The sequence below is a fragment of the Anolis sagrei genome, chromosome 6, assembly GCF_037176765.1.
Source record: "Anolis sagrei isolate rAnoSag1 chromosome 6, rAnoSag1.mat, whole genome shotgun sequence".
NCBI classification, from domain to species: domain Eukaryota; kingdom Metazoa; phylum Chordata; class Lepidosauria; order Squamata; family Dactyloidae; genus Anolis; species Anolis sagrei.
Window position 1 is genome coordinate 102,041,864 of NC_090026.1, and position 21,429 is coordinate 102,063,292.

Consider the following 21,429-nt stretch of genomic DNA (forward strand, 5'->3'; position numbering starts at 1 on the left):
ATCAATTCTACTGGCTTCTAATTTGTTTCAGAGCCCAGACTGAGATGCTCTTTTTAAAAAATCTATGTAAAGTCCTAATTGGCTTAAGGTTAGAATATGTGAAATAGCACCTTTCCCTGGCTGAGTCTATTGATGCTTTGAGATCTTTGTCACAGGGACTGTACACCAGAAAAAGCTATTGAATGTAGAAGACAGAACTTGTTCTGTTGCAAGTTGCAACACCTATGGAATTTCCTATAAAGAAAGCAGTGACACTCCCATTCCTATTGAGGTATCAATCGGTATTAGAAATGCTGACATCTTACCAGGCCTTTGCTCCTTTCAGTGGTTTGAGGACAATTTTTTTTTTAAAAAAAATGATCCTCTCACCTCTGCAGGAGTCTACCATGTACCATGCAGTTGTGGACAAGTCTACATAGGGACCACCAAACGCAGCGCCCAGACACGCATCAAGGAACATGAAAGGCACTGCAAACTACTCCAACCAGAGAAATCAGCCATAGCAGAGCACCTGATGAACCAGCCTGGACACAGCATATTATTTGAGAACACAGAAGTGCTGGACCACTCTCACAACCACCATGTCAGACTACACAGAAAAGCCATTGAAATCCACAAGCATGTGGACAATTTCAACAGAAAGGAAGAAACCATGAAAATGAACAAAATCTGGCTACCAGTATTAAAAAAACTCAAAAATTACAAGAGCAAAACAACAGAGGGGAAACAAACAGGCACATAAAATCACTCTCAACAAAAGATTCCCCACAGGCACTTCCAAGCCATTGAATGCTAATCAAGGTGATCAGCTGAAACATTCACAGCTAGCCCCAGCAGACAAGAGTCCTTTGTCTCACCCTGGTCATTCCACAGATATATAAACCCATTTTTCCTACTTCCAACAGACCTCACTACCTCTGAGGATGCTTGCCATAGATGCAGGCGAAACGTCAGGAGAAAAATTGCCTCCAGAACATGGCCGTATAGCCCAGAAAAACCTACAACAACCCAAAAATGATTTAGTTTTTTCTGTCATTGTATTTTTCCAGATTTAATTTTACATTATTTAGGGGATCCTGGTAGGAAGAAAAGTGATATATGCATACTTACGATGAATAATACATAAGTAGTAGGCGGATCACTTAAACATTTATCTTTATGTTTTCATCACCCCAAGTCTTGATTTTTAATTGTGAAAGGCGTATATTCTGATCTTTCTTCATATCTCTATCCATTAAATATGATAACCTTTGGGGGATTTTTTGAAGCAAAGTTTCGTTGTCTGCATCCCTGAAATGTTCAGTTACTCAAGGCAATGTGGTTGATCGATGAAAGATTAGGTTTAGGAAAAGAAAGACTACGCTATGTTTTTCTTCTTAAAACTGGATCTGGAATAGGGCACATGGACCACTAAGGAGGATGCAGTCAGAAGGGAATGCCAACTCATCCAGTGACTTGAAAAAGGAAAGAGACTTAGTCCAGTCACCTTGTCAAGAGATTTCAGCAACTGTCCTGATTGTACCTATCTCTTTAGAATGGGCAGAGGAACTCAATATTTTAAAAATTAGAATCTTTTTAGACCTCTCCCTAGCTATTGCCTTTTTAGAGTGCATCTGGAGTAGGCTAGATCTCCGATACCTACTGTATTTTTCTTGGAATCAACAATAATTGTCATAGCTTTAGTTTCCAGTGGCCTTTGTATTTCTGATAAGCATTTTATATTTAATGGGGAAAATGCTAGGGCACTTCCACACAGGGCTTAAACCCACTTTGGAGCAGGTTAAAGAAGCCCGCTCTAGAGCAGCTTTAAGTCCCCACACCTCCCCCCAAAACTCAGGCTTTCCCGGGTGGGTGGCCTCTTGCCATCCCACAAACTTTAAGGATTTGCATTGAGCCACCCCCCCCCCCCAAAGCCTTAAAAATTAAGAAAAACTTACTTGGTCGCCATGAGGCTGCTCCGGCAGCCCTCCTGGCACATAAAAATAATGTGCCAGGATGTGAGGGGGGGGAGGGGGTAGAAGCAGTCTCCTCCTTCTCCTGGCACGTCATTTTTACACATCAGGAGGGCTGTCAGAGCAGCCTCATGGCAACCTGGTAATTTTTAATTTTATTTCAAGGCTTTATAGGAATGGGGTGGGAAGGGTGTGGGTGACCTCTTCACTTCTCCAGGCTTATGGAGCCCAAAGAAGCTAATTGGGCTGTGGGGACAGACTCCTGGGACTACGGAAGCAGTCCCAGAAGTCAGTCCCCACAGGATCCATACCCCATTAGAACCAGGCCTTTCAGGAAAGCCCAGATCTAATGGCATATCTAATATAATGGGATATCTGTTATAATTGTTTTGTACATTGTGGCATTGAATTGTTGCCAGTGTAAGCTGCTCTGAGTCCGTCCCCCCTCGGGGGTTGAGAAGGGCGGGGTAGAAATGTGGGAAATAAATAAATAAATTTGGGATAAAGCAGGGTTTTCCTGCTTTGTCCCAAATTAATTTGCTTTTATCTGGGGCAACATTTGGACACCTTGGGTAAAAGTCTGACAGGGCTCGCATTTTGGAGCCTTTCTGGAAGGGCCCTCAGTTTCTGGACAATTTTTCCCTCTTGTGTTGAGAAAGGGCTGCCACTCCACTTGCATACAGCAAGCATGAAATGAGAGCCAGTATGGTATAGTGGTCTGAGCAGTGAACTATGATCTATAGACCATGCTTCAATTTCCTGCCCATCCATGAAAACCCACTGGGTGACATTGAGAAAATTACATTCTCGGCAGCAAAAGCACCTGAACAAATTTTACCTTGTGATAGATTTGCCTTTAGGGTCCCCAAAAGTCAGAAACAACTTGAAGGTTAAAAATGGGAATAAAAAAGCACGCAAAGATGTGTACCTGTCCTCCAAAGTCACAGGCCTCTGGCTACCTCTCTCCTGAAGAAGCTGTTGTTGTAAATGAATGAATGAGGCAGGTTGCGTATAGAGTCTCGAGTTCACAGGTTCACAGTTGGGCAAATAAAGCTTTTAGTGTCATGGAGAGAAAAAATATCCAATGAGGAGAAACACCAGAAGAAGATGAGTGTGAAAATATTGGTTTGCACTAGCAATTCTCGGTTTGCATTACTTATTGTACTACCCACCCAATTTAGAAACTGAGACACAAGCTCTCTCAATATAATCTAAATACATTTGTTGGAATTCTGTTGTACGATTTTGATAAAAGCACATTTCTGCTCACATATCTGCTTTCTCATTTTAAATCACTTGGACTTCTCATTAGAGGTTATCACTTCAGTGTTTTAAAAACGCATTTCAGTGTTTTCCCTCCACTTGCTTGGATTGGATATGTAAGTATCCACCTTAATTTAAGCTTGATGCGAGGAACTAACCAAGTTGATTAGACCTAAATGGAGCAGATCTGTCAACCCACTGACTTGGAAATCACTAGTTGCCATTGGTTATTCGAAGGACTGTTGACAAAGCCCTCTAAAAATGCATTGTTGAGTCTCCAAGGTGCAGTATATTGATCTTCATCAGAGATAATAGAAATTTCTTCCAGTTTGGAAAGAAGGTCCTTGCTTTTCCTTCTAATGAAACATGGAAAGTTTAAAAATTTAAGTATTAATAGTTCAGTTCTGTACTCAAGCAATTATTCACACGCTTAGTGAATGATCTGTAGATAGAGCAAACCAGTGGATTACTGCAAGTGCCATATTTGGATAATTTTATGAGTATCTCTGCAATTAGAAACAAACTTTTCAGAAATATACTTGAAGTCTTGATTGGCAATAGATAGCTAAGATAGCTAATGGTGTGTGTTTTCTTTTCAATTCCCAGTAAGGCCAGAAAAGACATATTGTTCCAGAAAGGGTCTGCAATGGACAGAAAAAGCAAAGGTTGCTGTTTACTGATGATTCTACTAATTGTAAGTAAAAAAACAAAGTAAGAACAAAATGCTTCTATGTGCATCAAGAAAAGCAGCAGATGGCTTTTTGGCCCAACTACAAAAAATGGCCAGTGAGAAGGGGAGGTTTTAGACCAGAACCTTCTTATGGGATGGGAAACATTTTATAACTTACTGGTACTTACAAAGATTTCAATAATTCCCAGGTATAGTGTTTGAGTGTATATACAGTATGAATCCCAGGCACCAAAGAATAACATTCCCCAATCTTACACTATGTCATTGGTGGCAGGAGAATGAATTATTTGATGGGTAGAATTCATTCCCCAAATGCTGCATAACATTACAGGATGGACTAGAGATGTGCACAATGTACCAAGCTAAACTTTGCATATAAGAGATCTACTTTCAGCTTGACCTTAGAGCTTGTCTACTTTATTATATTGTTTGAGAATCAGAGTGAAAACATGTGTATATATGGCATTTGCTTTAAAGGTCATTTTAAAAGTGATGTTCAATATTCTGCTTGCATTAATGGAGACACCGTTCGGATGTTTGCTCAGTATATGGAGTATTTTCAGCAACCTTTATGTACTCGATTGCCATTGTCTGGATCCTTATCTATAGAGACTCTTTTCATTAGTTGCTTGCATTATTTGAGAGTGTCCAATATTGAGTCTTAATCATCATTAAGACAAAACCTGCTTCAGAATCCATTAACAGGTTGCCAATATTCAATGTTTTATGACGTAGCATATGTTTTTAAATTGCCTTTTATAACAGTTGTTAATGCGTGATGGCTTGGTGGTCGTATGTATGACGTCATTTACTTGTTCTTTTAGGAGTGACATCATATGTACGGCTGCTAAACTGCCACATGGGACATCAATTAAGCAGTTGTCTTCAGAAGGATTATTATTGACCTTTTCATCCTGAATGTGAAGCTGTAATCCATTCGTTACTCTTTAAGATCTATTTGTTGATTTATTTAAGTTGTACCTTAAATATAAGGTATAATGTACATAGTGACACCATGAATCCTTCCATTTGAAACATCGTATTGGAATGTCACTCTTTCAAAATACAATTATATAGTGTGAAAGGAAAGGTTATATTTGATGATATATGTGCAATAGTCAGCATTGAAAGAACTGTGACAACAATTTTGCATGGTGTCTATCTAATGTTGGACTCATAGGTTTCAAATATTATCCCCACCTATAAGTGCAAGAAACTGAGTCCACACTCAACAACAAACTGCTAAGGAATGGGCATGGCTTAGTCAAAGAAAAAACTATTTACAAATCTGAGTGGGAATAACATACTTAAAGTAGAAACTTTTAAGAGGGAGTTATTCTGTTGTGGCCAAGGTTGTGGAAAGAGTATGCCAAACCAACTCCGGCCCTTTCACACAGCCCTATATCCCAGAATATCAAGACGGAAAATCCCACATTAGCAGAGTGTGGACTCAGATAACCCAGTTCAAAGCAGATATTGTGGGATTTTCTGCCTTGATATTCTGGGATATATGGCTGTGTGGAAGGGCCCTCCTACTTCTCCACTTTTCTACTATCTGATGCTGACAACTCCTTGATAAATGACAAGTGTATATTCAGTAGGAAGAACAAATTTACTACAATAAAATGGTAACAAGATATTTCATCGCTAACATGAATCATCAGGCTATTTAGAGCCCTTCTACACAGGCATATAACCCAGAATATCAAGGCAGAAAATCCCACAATATCTGCTTTGAACTGGGTTACCTGAGTTTCACACTGCCATATATTCCATTTCAAAGCAGATAAATTCAGTTGTGTGAAAGGGGCCGTAAATTGATGCACAAATTTATTTGATTCAAAATTCCAAAGAAGGAAATTTCCCTTAATTCCTATAAAAGTGAATGTGCAACAAACTAGAGATTTCATATACATATCAGATCCCATGACTCTTGTTCTAGCCCAACAGCTCAGGGCCCTTCCAGAGGAGTCCTATATCCCAGGATCTGATCCCAGGTTTTCTGCTTTAAACTGGATTATATGAGTCCACACTGCCACATAATCTGGGATAAACAGAAAACCTGGGATCCGATTCTGGGATATAAGGCCTGTCTGGAAGGGACCCCAGTTTGAATCATTATGATGTTGGGACATACTCCTTGAGCCAAATCACACAAGGCTGGTAACTTGCAATTACAGCAAGATAATAGTATTTGTAGCTGGTACTTATCACATGATGCTGTTTCTAGCATTCCTTCATTGCATTTAAATCAGTAGTAGAATGCACTTTTTCATTAATGGGAAAAACTTGTCAATTACTCTTAATATAACTGTGGCTTGGGAGTATGAAATACCTCTGTGTATGCTTGAGTAAGAGAGCATAATCTTCCTCCTCTCCTTCTGCCCTCACTATTCCAAAGGAGTTGGGGATGGTTTTACTTGGAAAAGTGATTCCCAGGGAAGAAAGATGAGACTTGTGGTGGTGGTGGTTATCCTGTTTTTACTATCCCAAAGGAGACTCAAAGCAGCTAACACTAAAAATCATAGCAAAGACTTAGCAAGGTTCTCTCCAATTTCACTCCTTCCCCAATAAAGAAACACTGCCCTCCATAATCCTATCACACCCTTTAGGCTGATCGTTCTGCACCCCTTCCTGTCCCAGCAGAACCCCTATGATTCCATAGTGTGCAAGTTAACATGATGTCAAACTGCATTCATTCTGCAGTGTAGATGCTTCCTCGGTTTTAAATAAATTATATGAACCCTGGGGAGATATGATGTAAAACTGGAAATACAATCATTAATGTGATTCTAATTTATTTTTTAACCTCTGGGAAAAAAGTCATTTTGGAGATATCATCATGCTAGGTCAAACTGAATGTAGAGGTTAGGCTTCCTGATGTAGATGATGTAGATGAACTTCCAGCATTGTCAATGGCCATACCAGCATTTAACTCTGAAAGAATTCATGTTTACTTCTGTTTGCAGAGCAACAACCTTATGTTGAAATCATTAAATTCTTGTATATCACGGTGGCAGTAAGGTAAATGAGATATAAAACAAACAGGTAACTTTATTTCCAAGAAACCATATGTAAGAATTGGGGTCACCACTCTGTCTAAAACTAATCTAGCAATAGGGAATTATTTTAATACTGGTATTAGATTAACCCCCTCATGTTGTCAAAGTAAAGTGAAACAGTATAAATAAGTGCCCAAAATATACTTCATATTTCAAACTTTGTTTTGACTTTGCCATTAGGTCTTGAATCACTGTTACTGAGGCAGCACAGAACATTTTGATAGAAGCTTAATAACAGTGTGTGCTTTCTTGCAAATAGAAGGGAACTAACACAAGCAAGTCATTAGCAAATCTTTATACCTACTGAATTAAGATTTGCTCAGAAGTAATAATAATAACCATGGAGGATGACTTCCAGTTCACATGGAAGCAGGCAGTAGCATCCAAAATCTCCTCATTGGAATTTTCTCCAGGTCTACTACTCGCTATGGATTACAATTAACCCAAAGCTCTTATTGAACAGCGTATCACAGACACAGAGCACCAACTAGATCTGACCTCCATTCCTACCTTCCTTATCAACAAAGACAGCAGATATCTTGCCTCCCCTATGGCATATTTAACCAGTTTAGAAGTACCTATTCATTGAAGGGCTTTCACCCTGGCTCGATGCCACGCTCTCCCATCAGCTATACTTGAAGGCCACTACCGGAGGATCCCTTTCCCAGAGAAACTCTGCCCCTGTGACTCGGGTCATATAGAAACAATAGAACATGTGCTCCTTCAATGCCCGTTCTACAAGGATATCCATGCCAGGCTTATCTTACCTCTGATATACAGGACAATTTTATACCTCCCTGCTACTTGTAGATACTAATTCAGCTACAACCTACAATGTTGCAAAGTTTTGTGCAGCAGCATACAAAATCCATCAAGGGATGACTGGTCCCAAAAGTTAACTTTGTATCCAATAATCATCTTCCTTGAGTCTATAATTTGCCGATAGACCTATGCATTGTATGTTTTTACCCTGTTTCCTCTTCCGCTCCCTCACTCCCTATTGTGCTTGAGTAATTATATTTACATTTTCAATGTACTAAACGTACCAAGTTCATATGAAACAGTGACTTTTATTTCCTGTGTTGGTCTGTGACCAAAATAAATTATTTGATTTGATTGATTTAATAATAAAAATAATACACTTTATTTATATTCTGCTTTATCTCCCCGGAGGGACACAGAGCGGATTACAGTAGATATAAGGCAAACATTCAATACCTTTTAACACAAACAACAACATACGATACACAGATAGGTAAAGGTCTTCCCCTTTTATCCATTTCCGGCATCTGGAGGTGATACTCAACTTCCAGCCGTGGGGAGGTGCTGTTGTTCCGTTTTTCCATGCCAAAGGAGCCTCCTAGCTGAAGGCTTTTCTGATCTTTTGCTGGCATGTCTGTATGGAGCACCCTTTTACCTTCCTGAGGCAGTACCTATTTATCTACTCGTATTACATGCTTTTGAACTGCTAGGTAGGTAGAGAGCTAGGACTGAAAGTTGAGAGCTCACCCTGACTCGTGGCTTGAACTGTATATAGAAAATGCCTGCACCAACATGATAGGCAAGAGTGGGGGGAGTAATATGGCACTTTGGGTGCATCTACACTGTAGAATTCACGCAGATTGACATCACTTTAACTGTCATCCCTCAATGCTGTGGAATCATGGGTGCTGTAGATTGCACCTCCTGACACCCCACTACCAAACTGTTTAATATAGATTAAAAATACTTTTTTCAAAACCAGGCAAGAACTACTGGGCACTTTCAGTTTTAAAATTTTAGTTTGTGGCATTTTTGGCAACTAGTGATGCTTTGGAAAACCCCAGCACAGAATATTGTTTCCCAAACCTGCTATCCATGCCCAGTAATGATGGTTCTCAATCTCAGCTCTTCCGGACATTTTGGACTCTAGTTCCCAGCAGACAGCATGGCTAGTGGTCAGCAATTCTGAAAGTTGAAGTCCCAAGCATTTCAAAGACTATAGGCTGAGAAGCACTGTAAATATGTGGCATACAGCGACAGAGCTGACCTCTGAATGTCCATAGAAATAATGAAGCAATTACAACCATGAGTTTTTGTGATGGAGCAGTCTTTTCTGAATTATTTAGGGTTTGTTAATATTAATGTAATCCAACTGTAGAGTGTGCAGTGCAGCTAGTTTAAAATGCAGTTGTGTAAAATGCAAAATTATAATGTAGCCAGGCTGAGCCTAAGGCAGCAAGTATGGTGTCCCTCACCTGAACTGAAGTGTACAGTATCTAATGACAGTCATGATGCAAGGAGGTGAGAGGATGGGTCAGAGAATCCTGCAGGCTCCTAGCACTAACAACGTAATAGCAATAAATTAATAACTATCTGTTTCTGCTTTTCATGATGTCTGAAATCTGCTACCTGAAATAGCAACCACAGTCTATCAGAAGATAGACCTATGGCTGTGAACTGCAAATGTCATCTGAACTGGCCATGTGATGACTCTTGACATTTCCAATGACTTCTCAGATCCCCTTTCTGGTAGCGTTCATACACAAATATGCTGACAAAAAATGAGAGGAAGAAATTCAACAACCCAGCTGACCTTATGAAAATTAATTAGTCAGGCTACATTCAATTTTATCTTGCTCTGTTGCTTTTCATTAGTGATAAACCTTCGAGCAGTTCAAAAGTATTGTGGATTTGTGGATGGTTGTTTTTTATAGGGCTATGGCTCTATATTATAATGACGATGATGATGATGATGATGATGATGATGATGATGGTGATGATGGTGATGATGATTGAGTCTCCGGTGGCGCAGTGGGTTACACCGCTGAGCTGCTGAACTTGCATACTGAAAGATCAGAAGTTGAAATCCAGGGAGCAGCTTGAGCTGCCATTGTTAGCCCCAGCTGCCAACTTGAAAACATGCAAATGTGAGTAGATCAATAGGTACTGCTCCAGGGGGAAGGTAACAGTGCTCCATGCAGTCATGCCTGCCACATGACCTTGGAGGTGTCTACGGACAACATCGGCTCTTCAGGTTAAAAATTGAGATGAGCACCAACATGACTGAACTTAATGTCAGGGGAAAACCTTTACCTAACCTTTAACTAATAATAATAATAATAATAATAATAATAATAATAATAACCATCATCATCATCATCATCATCATCATCATCTTTATTTATATTCCAACACCCACCATCTCCCGAAAGGGACTCAGAGCAGCTTATATATCTTATCTGATTTGTCATCGATCCACTCCTTTGGGTTTCATGCAAATCAACCATTTGACAAAATATATAATCCTGTGCTTTTCTTTTCCATTTCCATTTCCATTTTTCATATATATATTTAATATCTTTTCTAAATATTTTATACTATGTATGTTTTATATTTGCATTTCTGTTGTATCTGATTCAACAGCCTTTGATCACAAGCAATAAACTGATTTTCCTTGGCTCAATCTGGTCCTAGTAAATATAGTACTGTCCAGTATAACAACTACATAAGAGAAACTGAAGTAGCAATACAACATGACTGCAAACCTTTGTGGTTTCCATCAGACTGACTGTAATGAGCTAAAAGACCAAAAGCCAGCTTCTCTGATGGTTTATAAAGTTCTTTATGCTAATTTGGGAGAAGGACTTCTTTATTAACACCTGGAATTATATCAGGAGATAGGAGTATTTGGAAATCTGCAAGCAGATAGATTTCAGCTCAGTCCATTATATTTCAAAGGCAGAAGAAACTCAGGCCCCATCTACACTGCCAAATAAAATCCAGATTATCTGCTTTGAACTGGATTATATTAGTCTACACTGCCATACAATTCAGTTCAAAGCAGATAATCTGGATTTTATCTGGTACTGTAGATGGGGCCTCAGTTAAAGCTGTTGGGAGTATAGAACGCAACCTCTTAGGACAGTGTTTCTCAATCTAGAGGCCAGGACCACTGGAGGCGGTCATGAGGGGGTTTCAGAGGGGTCGCCAAAGGCCACCACCACCACCAATCACACCAGTATTCAAATTTGGGTGTATTGAGTATTTGTGCCAAATTTGCTCCAGTGAATGAAAATACATCCTGCATATCAGATATTTACATTACGATTCACAACAGTAGCAAAATTACAGTTATGAAATAGCAACAAAATTAATTCTATGCTTGGGGGTCACCACAATATGAGGAACTGTTTTAAGGGGTTATGGCATTGAAAAGGTTGAGAAACACTGACTTAGGATTTTATCCTTGAGGGTAAGTAACAATATGAAACAGATTGGCAGTATTATTAAGTATTGGGTGTGCTTTGAAAATTTCCCAGCTTTTCTCTCCTCTATTTTTCACTTTTGTCCTCAGTTTACTTCAGTTACAGCAAACGGAGCTAAAACTGGGTTGTTGTAGATTTTTGGGGGCTATATGGCCATGTTCTAGAGGCATTATCTCCTGACGTTTCGCCTGCCTCTATGGCAAGTAACCTTAGAGGTTGTGATGCTTGCCACAAATGCAGCCGAAACATCAGGAGAGAATGCCTCTAGAACAGTGGTTCTCAACCTGGGGTCCCCAGATGTTTTTGGCCTACAACTCCCAGAAATCCTAGCCAGTTTACCAGCTGTTAGGATTTCTGGGAGTTGGAGGCCAAAAACATCTGTGGACCCCAGGTTGAGAACCACTGCTCTAGAACATGGCCATATAGCCCGAAAAATACCTACAACAACCCTGTGATTCCGGCCATGAAAGCCTTCGACAATACATTGAGCTAAAACTGCTCTGTTTCCATGCAAAGTAAGCAAAAGAATAAAGGGAAGGTGGAATTTTGCCCTTGGCAGTGGTCAGGCAACACAAATCAAATATTATTAATGAGGAAGAATGCTCAAAACTATTATTTTAAGTAGAAAAACTCTGGAATGTATGTCTTGACTTTGGGAAGGACAACATTTCCATCCCCTCCTCTCCTGTCCTCTCCTCTCCTTCCTGCTGAATTAATTGAGTGCAAACTACTTTTGAACTTTTAATTCTGTTCTCAGTAATTGAAATAAACCGAGGACAGAATCAGAAGAGACATTTGGAAAGCAGTTCCGAAAGTGGAAAGCACTTAAGGCTGCTGTCCCTGCTAAACCAGGACAGCTGGGTGGTATATTATTGTTGTACAATATTATTTATGAATGTCCCCCAATATCGGTTTGTGTTGTTTGTAAAATATACCATGTTCCTAACTTCCACTTGTTAAAATATGTATAATTATGTAATAACACATAATCCCAGTGAAATGAATAGATGTTGGAGACACAACAGAAGCTTCTGTAGATAATCAAAAGCATGCCTTCCTTTGCAATGGCTCATTCAGCCCTGTATTTTGCCTCCTCTAAAGAAGTGTGTCATGGATAGGAAAATACTATATTTTTTGCGAGGAAAACATCAAATCTCCATGGCAACCTTAAGTATATGTACATATAAAATGGTCTTTGCAATACGAATGATGACCACCTCCTGTTTCTGATTATATCCTGGCTGTACTCACATGCATTAACAGATTTTCCTCTTTGTATAGAGAATGGCTCCAACTCTCTCTTCTACTGTAAGTTATACTGACCCCACCTTAGCGCCTGTAGCAGCCGAACACTCAGCAGTGCATCAGAAGATAGTAGATTCGCAGTTCAAGTGCTATGAGAGGATGAACAGAACACCTCCTTACAAGAAAAAAGGTACAAGGACAAGCAAATAAGAAAACAAAATACGCAAATGCATTTATGAAATGCTATATAAAACCAAAGGAGAAATCACACTCAGAATAATCAGATCTATATGCACAAATGGGATATTATTTGTTTTGTGATAAATGCAAGTCTGGAAATTACAACTGACTTTCTAAACCAGGGGTCCTCAAACTAAGGCCCGAGGGCCAGATACAGCCCTCCAAGGTCATTTACCCGGCCCTCACTCAGGGTCAACCTAAGTCTGAAGCTACTTGAAAGCACACAACAACAACAACAATCCTATTTTATCAGTCAAAAGCAGGCCCACACTTCCCATTGAAATGCTAATATGTTTATATTTGTTAAAATTGTTCTTCATTTTAATTATTGTATAGTTTTAAAGTGTTTTTTGCACTACAAATAAAATATGTGCAGCGTGCATAGGAATTCATTCATGTTTTGTTTTTTTTCAAATTACAATCTGGCCCTCCAACAGTTTGAGGGACTGTCACCTAGCCCTCTGTTTAAAAAGTTTGAGGACCCCTGTTCTAAACAATGAAAAGGAAAAAGTTTGTAATAGTTAACCTACAGTGCAATCTCTGAACTTTAAAGCTGGTTTTGATATGTTCAATAGACATGTGCTTCTTAAACTTTGTCCACTTTTTTTCATGTCAGGAGTGACTTGAGAAACTGCAAGTCGCTTCTGGTGTGAGAGAATTGGCTGTCTGCAATGATGTCTCCCAGGGGACGACCAGATATTTGATGTTTTACCATCCTTGTGGGAGGCTTCTCTCATGTCCCCACATAGGGATCTGGAGCTGACAGAGGGAGCTCAACCCGCTCTCCCCAGATTCGAACCGTTGACCTATCGGTCAGCAGTCCTGCTGGCACAACAGTTTAACCTATTGCGGCACTGGAAGTTCCTATTTTGTCCACTGTTATGACCTCTTTCTGTTTGAGAACTTTTTATGTGATCTCAGGTGTATAGGTATATAAAATAGATTTTTTTAAAAATAAAAAAATAACTAAAAAATCAATAAGTATTTGCAAACCTTCCTAAACAGGTTGATTTTCCTTTTTGTGGTATACAGCTGATGCATTTTCTGCACATTGTTACTAACACATTTGTGTAAATGGGTGGCATTCAGATATCTTGTACAGTTGTCAAATGTTAAAGAAAATTTTCATTGAGCTCAGGAAGGGCCATTTGGGGTCAGGACCCACAGTTTAAGACGCAGTGCAATAGACCAACATTTCTTTTTAAACAATTTGTAACTTTATTTAGAAGTTCTTTCTTTTAGGCTGGACTTATTTTCTGAAAATTCCAGATATAGGTCACTCACATATATATTTTTAGGATCAAGCAATGAGTTTGTAAAATCAATACATGTAGGTAGCATTGTTGTTCTTTATTTTTTTCTGACCTGACTTGTGTGATGGTTTGTAGCATAGCACAAATTGTACAGAACAGTGCAGTTGTGGCCTCAGCCTTGTCAGATGAAAATATGAGGGAAGGGGCTATTGTGCCATCAACTAAAGCTTCCCCTTTTGTAGGTCTGCTTGTTTCCTGCTCCTAATCAATATAGTTGGGATATTAGTGATCAAAATCTCCATAATTGCTCCTTAATTTGTCATTCTATTCTTGCAGACCGTGTCTTTAAGGTCTAATGTGAAGGTGGTCCCATTTGAACACTACCTCAGATTGAAACACTTTGGCTTGGCCCTGAACAAATAGGTCAACAGGCCAAAAGGGAATCCTGCTAAATCTACATTGTGCGCGGAACTTTCCTGGATGGGTATTACTTCGTAGAATCATAGAATCCTAGAGTTGGAAGAGACGTTGTGGGCCATCCAGTCCAACCCCCTGCCAAAAAGCAGGATAATCACATTCAAAGCACCCCCGACAGATGGCCCTCCAGCCTCTGTTTAAAAGCCTTCAAAGAAGGAGCCTCCACCACATTCCAGGGCAGAGAGTTCCACTGCTGAACAGCTCTGGAAATTAGGAAGTTCTTCCTAATGTTCAGGTGGAATCTCCTTTCCTGCAATTTGAAGCCATTGTTCTGCATCGTAGTCTCCAGGGCAGCAGAAAACAAGCCTGCTCCCTCCTCCTATGGGAGGAGGGACTTACCCTCACATATTTATTCATGGCTGTCATGTCTCCTCTCAGCTTTCTCTTCTGCAGGCTAAACACACCCAACTCTTTAAGTCACTCCTCATAGGGCTTGTTCTCCAGACCCTTGATCATTTTAGTCAGTGCTGTTCAGATTTTTGCCTCAATTTGTGGTGGGATGAAAGGGTGTTGAGGATAAGAGCATGGATATAAATTCCATCCCCACAATCTCCATGCGTAGTGGAGAATGCTTATTTGAGTAATGGTCTTTTTTAATCTTACATGTCAGCAGAAACCTACCTTTGAATCTTCTGTCTTACTTCCCCTCTCCCACTACATTCCTTACTACAAAGCCACTCTATGAGAACGAAGTCCAATTAAATGTGTGGGACAGAGCTCCATGTGATGTGTTCTGAGCTGCAGTACTACATGCCTCTTCATATTTGAGACCACGCATCAGGATTCCTACACCTCTTGTCATCACGCAGTACAAAACAGCAACATGAATAAATGTTTTTAAAATATACCTCTTCTTTCTTGCAACTAAATGTTGAACTTATCTAAGAACAAGCCTTTGAATCTAGCTATAAAGCTTTTCCCCCTGTTCCTACTAGTGGGATATTTCTATTTTTTCTGTCCAAAGCCTGAAATAGTATGCCAGTCACAATAGGAAGGCTTTCCACCTCTCATCTAGAAAACTTCCTTTATTGCTAGGAGCACATGCTGTTTCCCTCAGCAGGAATTGTGACAAAGGAAGGATTTTGTGTAACAGAATGTGTTCATTTAATCTAGCATACTCTTGTTGAATTGAAAATACTACAGTCGGAGAATTAAACTAAAAAGATTTCAGAGTACAAAAAACAAATTGGGAGAGCAATTATTTTACTGAAGCAAGAAATCACCCAGGATTATAAATACGCATCCCAAACAACTTAATATAAACATTAAATTAGTCTAATTTTTTATAACATAAAGGTCATGTGTAGAGTAAAAATCAATCTTTTTGATATAAAATGAGAGTGCGGAGGGGAAATGGATTATTTCCACTAAATAAAAAGATTTTTATAATTTCTAAGAAAACATGTTTTCTTATCACAGCATGAAAAATGTGTACAAAATTAGGAACAAAGACTAGAGTAAACACTACCATCTTTCATAAATATTTTTAGTAGGACTTGGGCTCCCCTATCCATCTTGTCCATTGATTCCCTGTGGTAATACTTCACTCTCATCTAAAATATAACCCAAAGATGGGAGACAATGGAGGATTTGTCAGAAACAAATATGGTGGAGTAGGATCCCATGCTGGTGATTTATTAATAAACTGAACAAAAGATTTAGTAGCCCAGAGGAAAATATCTAGACAATATACATCATGAGAAAAATGCACTTGGAAAAAGGGAGATTTAAGTGACAGCTGCAAAATAAATGAAATCCTAAGTAATGTGCATAATATAAATAATTGTCAAAGGCTTTCATGGCCGGAATCGCTGGGTTGTTGTAGGTTTTTGGGGCTGTATGGCCATGTTCTAGAAACATGCTCTCCTGACGTTTCGCCTGCATCTATGGCAGGCATTCTCAGAGGTTGTGAGGTCTGTTGGAAACTAGGAAAATTGGGTTTATATATCTGTGGAAAGTCCAGGGTGGGAGAAAGAGCTCTTGTCTGTTGGGGATAGGTGTGAATGTTTCAATTGGCCACCTTGATTAACATTTGATGGCTTGACAGTTTTTTTTGGTGTCCCTTGTTTCTGCTTGGGAGAATCCTTTGTTGAGAGGTGATTAGCTGTCCTTGATTGTTTCTTGTCTGGAGTTCCCTTGTGTTTGAATGTTATTTTCTTATTAACTGTTATAATTTTGGAGTTTTTTAAAATACTGATAGCCAGATTTTGTTCATTTTTTGTTGAAATTGTCCACATGTTTGTGGATTTCAGTGGCTTCTCTGTGTAGCCTGACATGGTAGTTGTTAGAGTGGTCCAGCATTTCTGTGTTCTCAAATAATATGCTGTGTCCGAGTTGGTTCATCAGGTGCTCTGCTATGGCTGACTTCTCTGGACTTTCCACAGATATATAAACCCAATTTTCCTAGTTTCTAACAGACCTCACAACCTCTGAGGATGCCTGCAATAGATGCAGGCAAAATGTCAGGAGAGAATACTTCTAGAATAAGGCAACACAGCCCTAAAAACCTACAACAACCCAGTGATTCCAGCCATGAAAGCCTTTGACAACACAATCATGTAGATACTTTGCCAAACAGAACATGGGAGGGAATTTGTCTGTTCAAGAAAAGAAGGTCAATTGGTTTCCTTTCTGGACAATAAAGCTCTATTCTCTCTGAATTTCCAGGGTTATTCTGTAACCGGACATGGGATGGATGGCTATGTTGGGATGATACACCTGCTGGAGAATTCGCTGACCAAAATTGCCCTGATTATTTTCCAGATTTTGATCCAACCGGTAGAGTGTTTCTTTTTATCTTCACCAAATGCATGTAGGTTATGAAAATGATGGCATGTAAAATAATATTTTAGCATGCTAAATAATATTCATTTGTAACATTTCTATGTTGCCTTTCTACTACTAGCCTGACACCTGAACAGAATCTTTCTCTTTATAGCATATTATTATTATTATTATTATTATTATTATTATTATTATTATTATCCAGTTTATACACGTGCCTTCTGAAGCCCATGTAATGAAAGTGGTATTGTTTATTGTCAATGTCACCTGTTTTTCTAATCATTCCATTTTTAGCAGTAGTGAACTAAATAGCATCTGCTAACGCCAGTTTATTTCTGTAAAATGGATTTTGTTATTCCCAGGGTGTCTCTCCTCTAATTTATGGTCCAAGACAACTATATAAATTTCTTGGAAGAATTTTTCAAAGCCTCAAAAAACACTTTATTAAACCTCTGAGGGCCTACTGCCCATTATTGCTGCATGTATTATTCATAGAAATGCAGGTTGTTCTAAAGACTGAGAAGCTGCATTTTTCCAAATGATTACAAAAGCTCTGTAAAACTGACAAGTGCAGTTATCCATGAATGTTTTTTAAAAATGTAAACAGAAAGAGTGATCAGCTTAATCTGCCATAGTTTTGTTGTCCCAATGCCACAATTATTTCTACATCGCATCTGGGTTGTTTTGTCAGCAGAGCCTCTGTAAACAGATAAGAGTGATACACCAGCATTTGAGCACAAACGAACAATGTTTACTCCTGTACTAAAATATATCTGACCAGAGGATGGACAAGTTATCCTTTGGATTATAGAACCCAACAGATGAATGGAATCTGAGCTTTTAAGTCAAAAATTACTTTTTGTGATAGTGCTAGAAGGGTGGGTTATGGCAGAAGTAAAATAACCAAGAATAAAGGAAATCAAGAGTTTTTGTATCCTTCTCATCCAAGGAAGGGTTGCCTTGGGCAAATCATACTCAGCCAAGCAATGGCAAACCCTAGAATTGGACAGAACCCTAGAGAGTTGGACAGAACCACTAGGGTCATCCATTCCTATCCCCTGCCACCCAGGAATACACAATCAAAGCAATCTTGACAGATGGCCATCTGGCCTCTACTTTTAAACTCCAAAGGAGACCCCACCTCACTCTAAAGTAGCATATTCCACTGTCTAACAGCTCTAATCACCAATTTGATTTTCCTAATGTTTGAACAATAATTTGCCTCTCTGTCTCTGTCTCTCTCTGAAGATATCTTGCCAAGAAAATCCCATGACAGGTTTGCCTTAGGATCACCATAAGATGGAAATAATGTGAAGGCACACAAAATAACAAATGGGTCTACATTGCAAAGGTGGTTAGGTTATGTGTTGAAAACAGAACTTAGATATTTACACAGGCATTGTTTTTCCACAAATTGGACTGGAAAAATGGAGGAAGAGAGAAAGTTCACTAAGTGTACAAAGCAGATGAACCATATAGATGAACCATATAGGGCTTTGAAGGTAACATTGTCTTTCAAACTCTACATGGGTCAAGGTTACATATGGGATCGCCTCCTCCATATAATCTGCTGTGTACACTCCTTTGGAGAACATTTACTCCAGTCCTTTGGAGAACATTTACTCCAGTCAGGCAGGACTAGGCTGGCAATTGTCACTCAAAGGATTTTTTCTTCAGCTACCTCTAAATTGAGAAAAAAAATCTGCTAGAAGAGATTCAATAGCTGAATGTGCTGTCGGCGTTTTCAACAGCAGTAAAAACCTGTCTCTTCTGATAGGTCTATCCAGATGATTTTTTAAAATTCTGAATTTCAAATTGTGTACAGATTGTTTGAAATGCATTGGTCCTATATGTTCTGTTGTTTCAACTAGTTTCTTCTGCTAACCTAGCAGTTCAAAAACATGCAAATGTTAGTAGATCATTAGGTACCGCTCCAGTGGGAGGTAATGGCACTCAATGCAATTAAATAAATAAATGACCTAGGAGGTTTCTACGTACAACTCTGGCTCTTCGGCTTAGAAATGGAGATGAACACCAACCCCCAGAGTTGGACACCACTGGACTTAATGTCAGGGGAAAACCTTTACCTTACCTTTAACTAGTTATGTGTTAAGTGTTTTTAAATGATGGCTCATGTTGTATTTTAATATGTTGCTGCTCCTCACTTTGATCCATGGAGAGAAGTAGATAAGAAATTATCACTATCATTATCATCATTTTCCTATGTGTGCTCAGATAACTGGGCAAAAGAAAAAGAAAAAACTGCCCAAGATCTTATTCCACCAAAAATCGCCATGGAAAAGTTCAAACCATGCTGGCTGGAAAATATGGGAAGCCCCATCTAAAAAAGATAACTTTTCCAACCAGCAAAGAGTCACCAAAAAAGTAATGAAGGTAATTGATAGAGGCATTAATGGGATATTGAACAATGTAATAACTGAATTCTATGTAGCCCTTGTTGTGGCTTCAAGTTGTTCTTGACATGGCAAACTTAAGGTAAAATAATTTAGCTGTAAATCGCCTGGAGCATTCTCGGATGGAGGGCAATTAATAAGTTATTAAATGATGATGATGATGATGATAATGATAAATCTATTATGGCATTTTTCTTGGTTTAAAGGCGGGTTGCCTTTGCCTTCCTTTCAGGTTGAGAGAAGGTGACTTTTCAAAGGACACATAGTGGATATCTATGTTAGAGAAGGGATTCAAACCGTGTTCTCCAGAGTTGACATCCAAAGGTCAAACCAATACATCTCACTGGCTTTCCTCCACCCAAACATTGATGTGAAAGCCAGTGTTTCAACCCGTAAAGAAGAGAGTGAAATAAATATGTTAGTCTTTGGCTCATTTCTAATCATCATCTATACTCTGTGTGCCATTACTGTCAGAACTTGGCTCATATAATATTACAAGATGAACTGAAGGTGTAAAGTCATTCATACAGTTCAACAGATTGCTGTGATTCATCCAGTTTTTCACTGGAATGTCTACAAGAAGAGGGTAACATTTTACATGGAGTAGGAAAATTATTTTCCCCATTACAGGAAGGAAGGGAGAAATGAGAAACAAAGGCATACTGCATGAATGAAAAGAAAGGCTGAGCAAGGTACATATTACCTTAGACCTTAAGTTAGCTACTCCTAGTTTACAGCCATCCTAGGGTACATATAACAACATCTTTCACATAAAAAAAAGATAGCTCAATTGAAACAGACGGTTTTTAAACCCTTCCTCAGCTCATTCTGCAAAGTGGATTGGAACAAATATTAAATACTGAGGTAGTTAAAAGTTCCAAAAGCTTATAGCCCCTTATTATGGCCCTTCCATGTAGAGAGTTGTCAAGGAAAATGTCCTTTGATTGATTATTCTTGTTCATTGCCAATGAGTCAGACTTGCTGAACAGGGTCTGGGGAAAAAGAGCCACACAGATATGATTCCATAATTAAGAGAACAAAAAATTTGCCTCCCCCCTCTGCAACTCCCCTAGAACCGTAGTAATTTTCTAACCTGCTGAACCCACCTCATCCCTCCCCACTTGCTGGAGGAGAGAAATGGCTGTTGTTAACGTAACAATCTCTTGGATATCAATAGGAGAACATTAGGCAAAAGTTTGGTACATCGTGTTCTATTGTATCATCATTTTTAATCTCTCTTTTAAGACTACGCGTGCTTTCCAGCTTTGGATAATATCTGGCAACAGCTGCAATAGTAATGAAAGCATCTAGGATGACCTGAGTGTGTTCTTTTTGTGTATATTGCCTAGTCACGTATTCACACTTGAACACTGGACCCCAAAAGCTGGTGTACTAAAATGTAGTTTTTCCAGAATACATTTTAGTTGGACTGCATAGAATGTGTTTATTCCAAAGGCTTCTATATAAAGTATGTTCTTGGTCATAGAAAATGAGCACATTCCTTCTGTTGTCAGCATGTCCTCTTGTTTCTTTCGGTCAGGTGGAAGATATGTGAGAAAATACTCCAAAATCAAAGTTGGCCATATGAATGGCTGAGATAGTACCATCTTTATTTTCTGATGATTCAGTGTACACAGACTTTGTCTCATGCACAAAAATATTTAAAATATTATAGAATAATTGCCTTCAAGTTATGTGTATAAGGTGCACATGAAGCATATGAAGCACGAATTTCATGTTTAGACTTCAATCCCATCTCCATAAGATCTCAGTGTGATTTATGTATATGCAAATACAGATA

General features: G+C 39.0%; 1 protein-coding gene across 1 annotated transcript in view; it reads left to right on the forward strand.

Annotated features, from left to right (window-relative positions):
- Window positions 1–21,429, forward strand: part of CALCR (calcitonin receptor) — a 165,086-nt gene that overhangs the window by 89,527 nt on the left and 54,130 nt on the right. Inside the window, exons 2-4 of the mRNA XM_060782252.2 lie at window positions 3,822–3,909; window positions 12,497–12,650; window positions 17,098–17,208. Of these exons, the coding sequence (XP_060638235.2) occupies window positions 3,862–3,909; window positions 12,497–12,650; window positions 17,098–17,208 (313 nt within the window). The 5' untranslated portion in view covers window positions 3,822–3,861. The remainder of the gene's footprint in view (window positions 1–3,821; window positions 3,910–12,496; window positions 12,651–17,097; window positions 17,209–21,429) is intronic.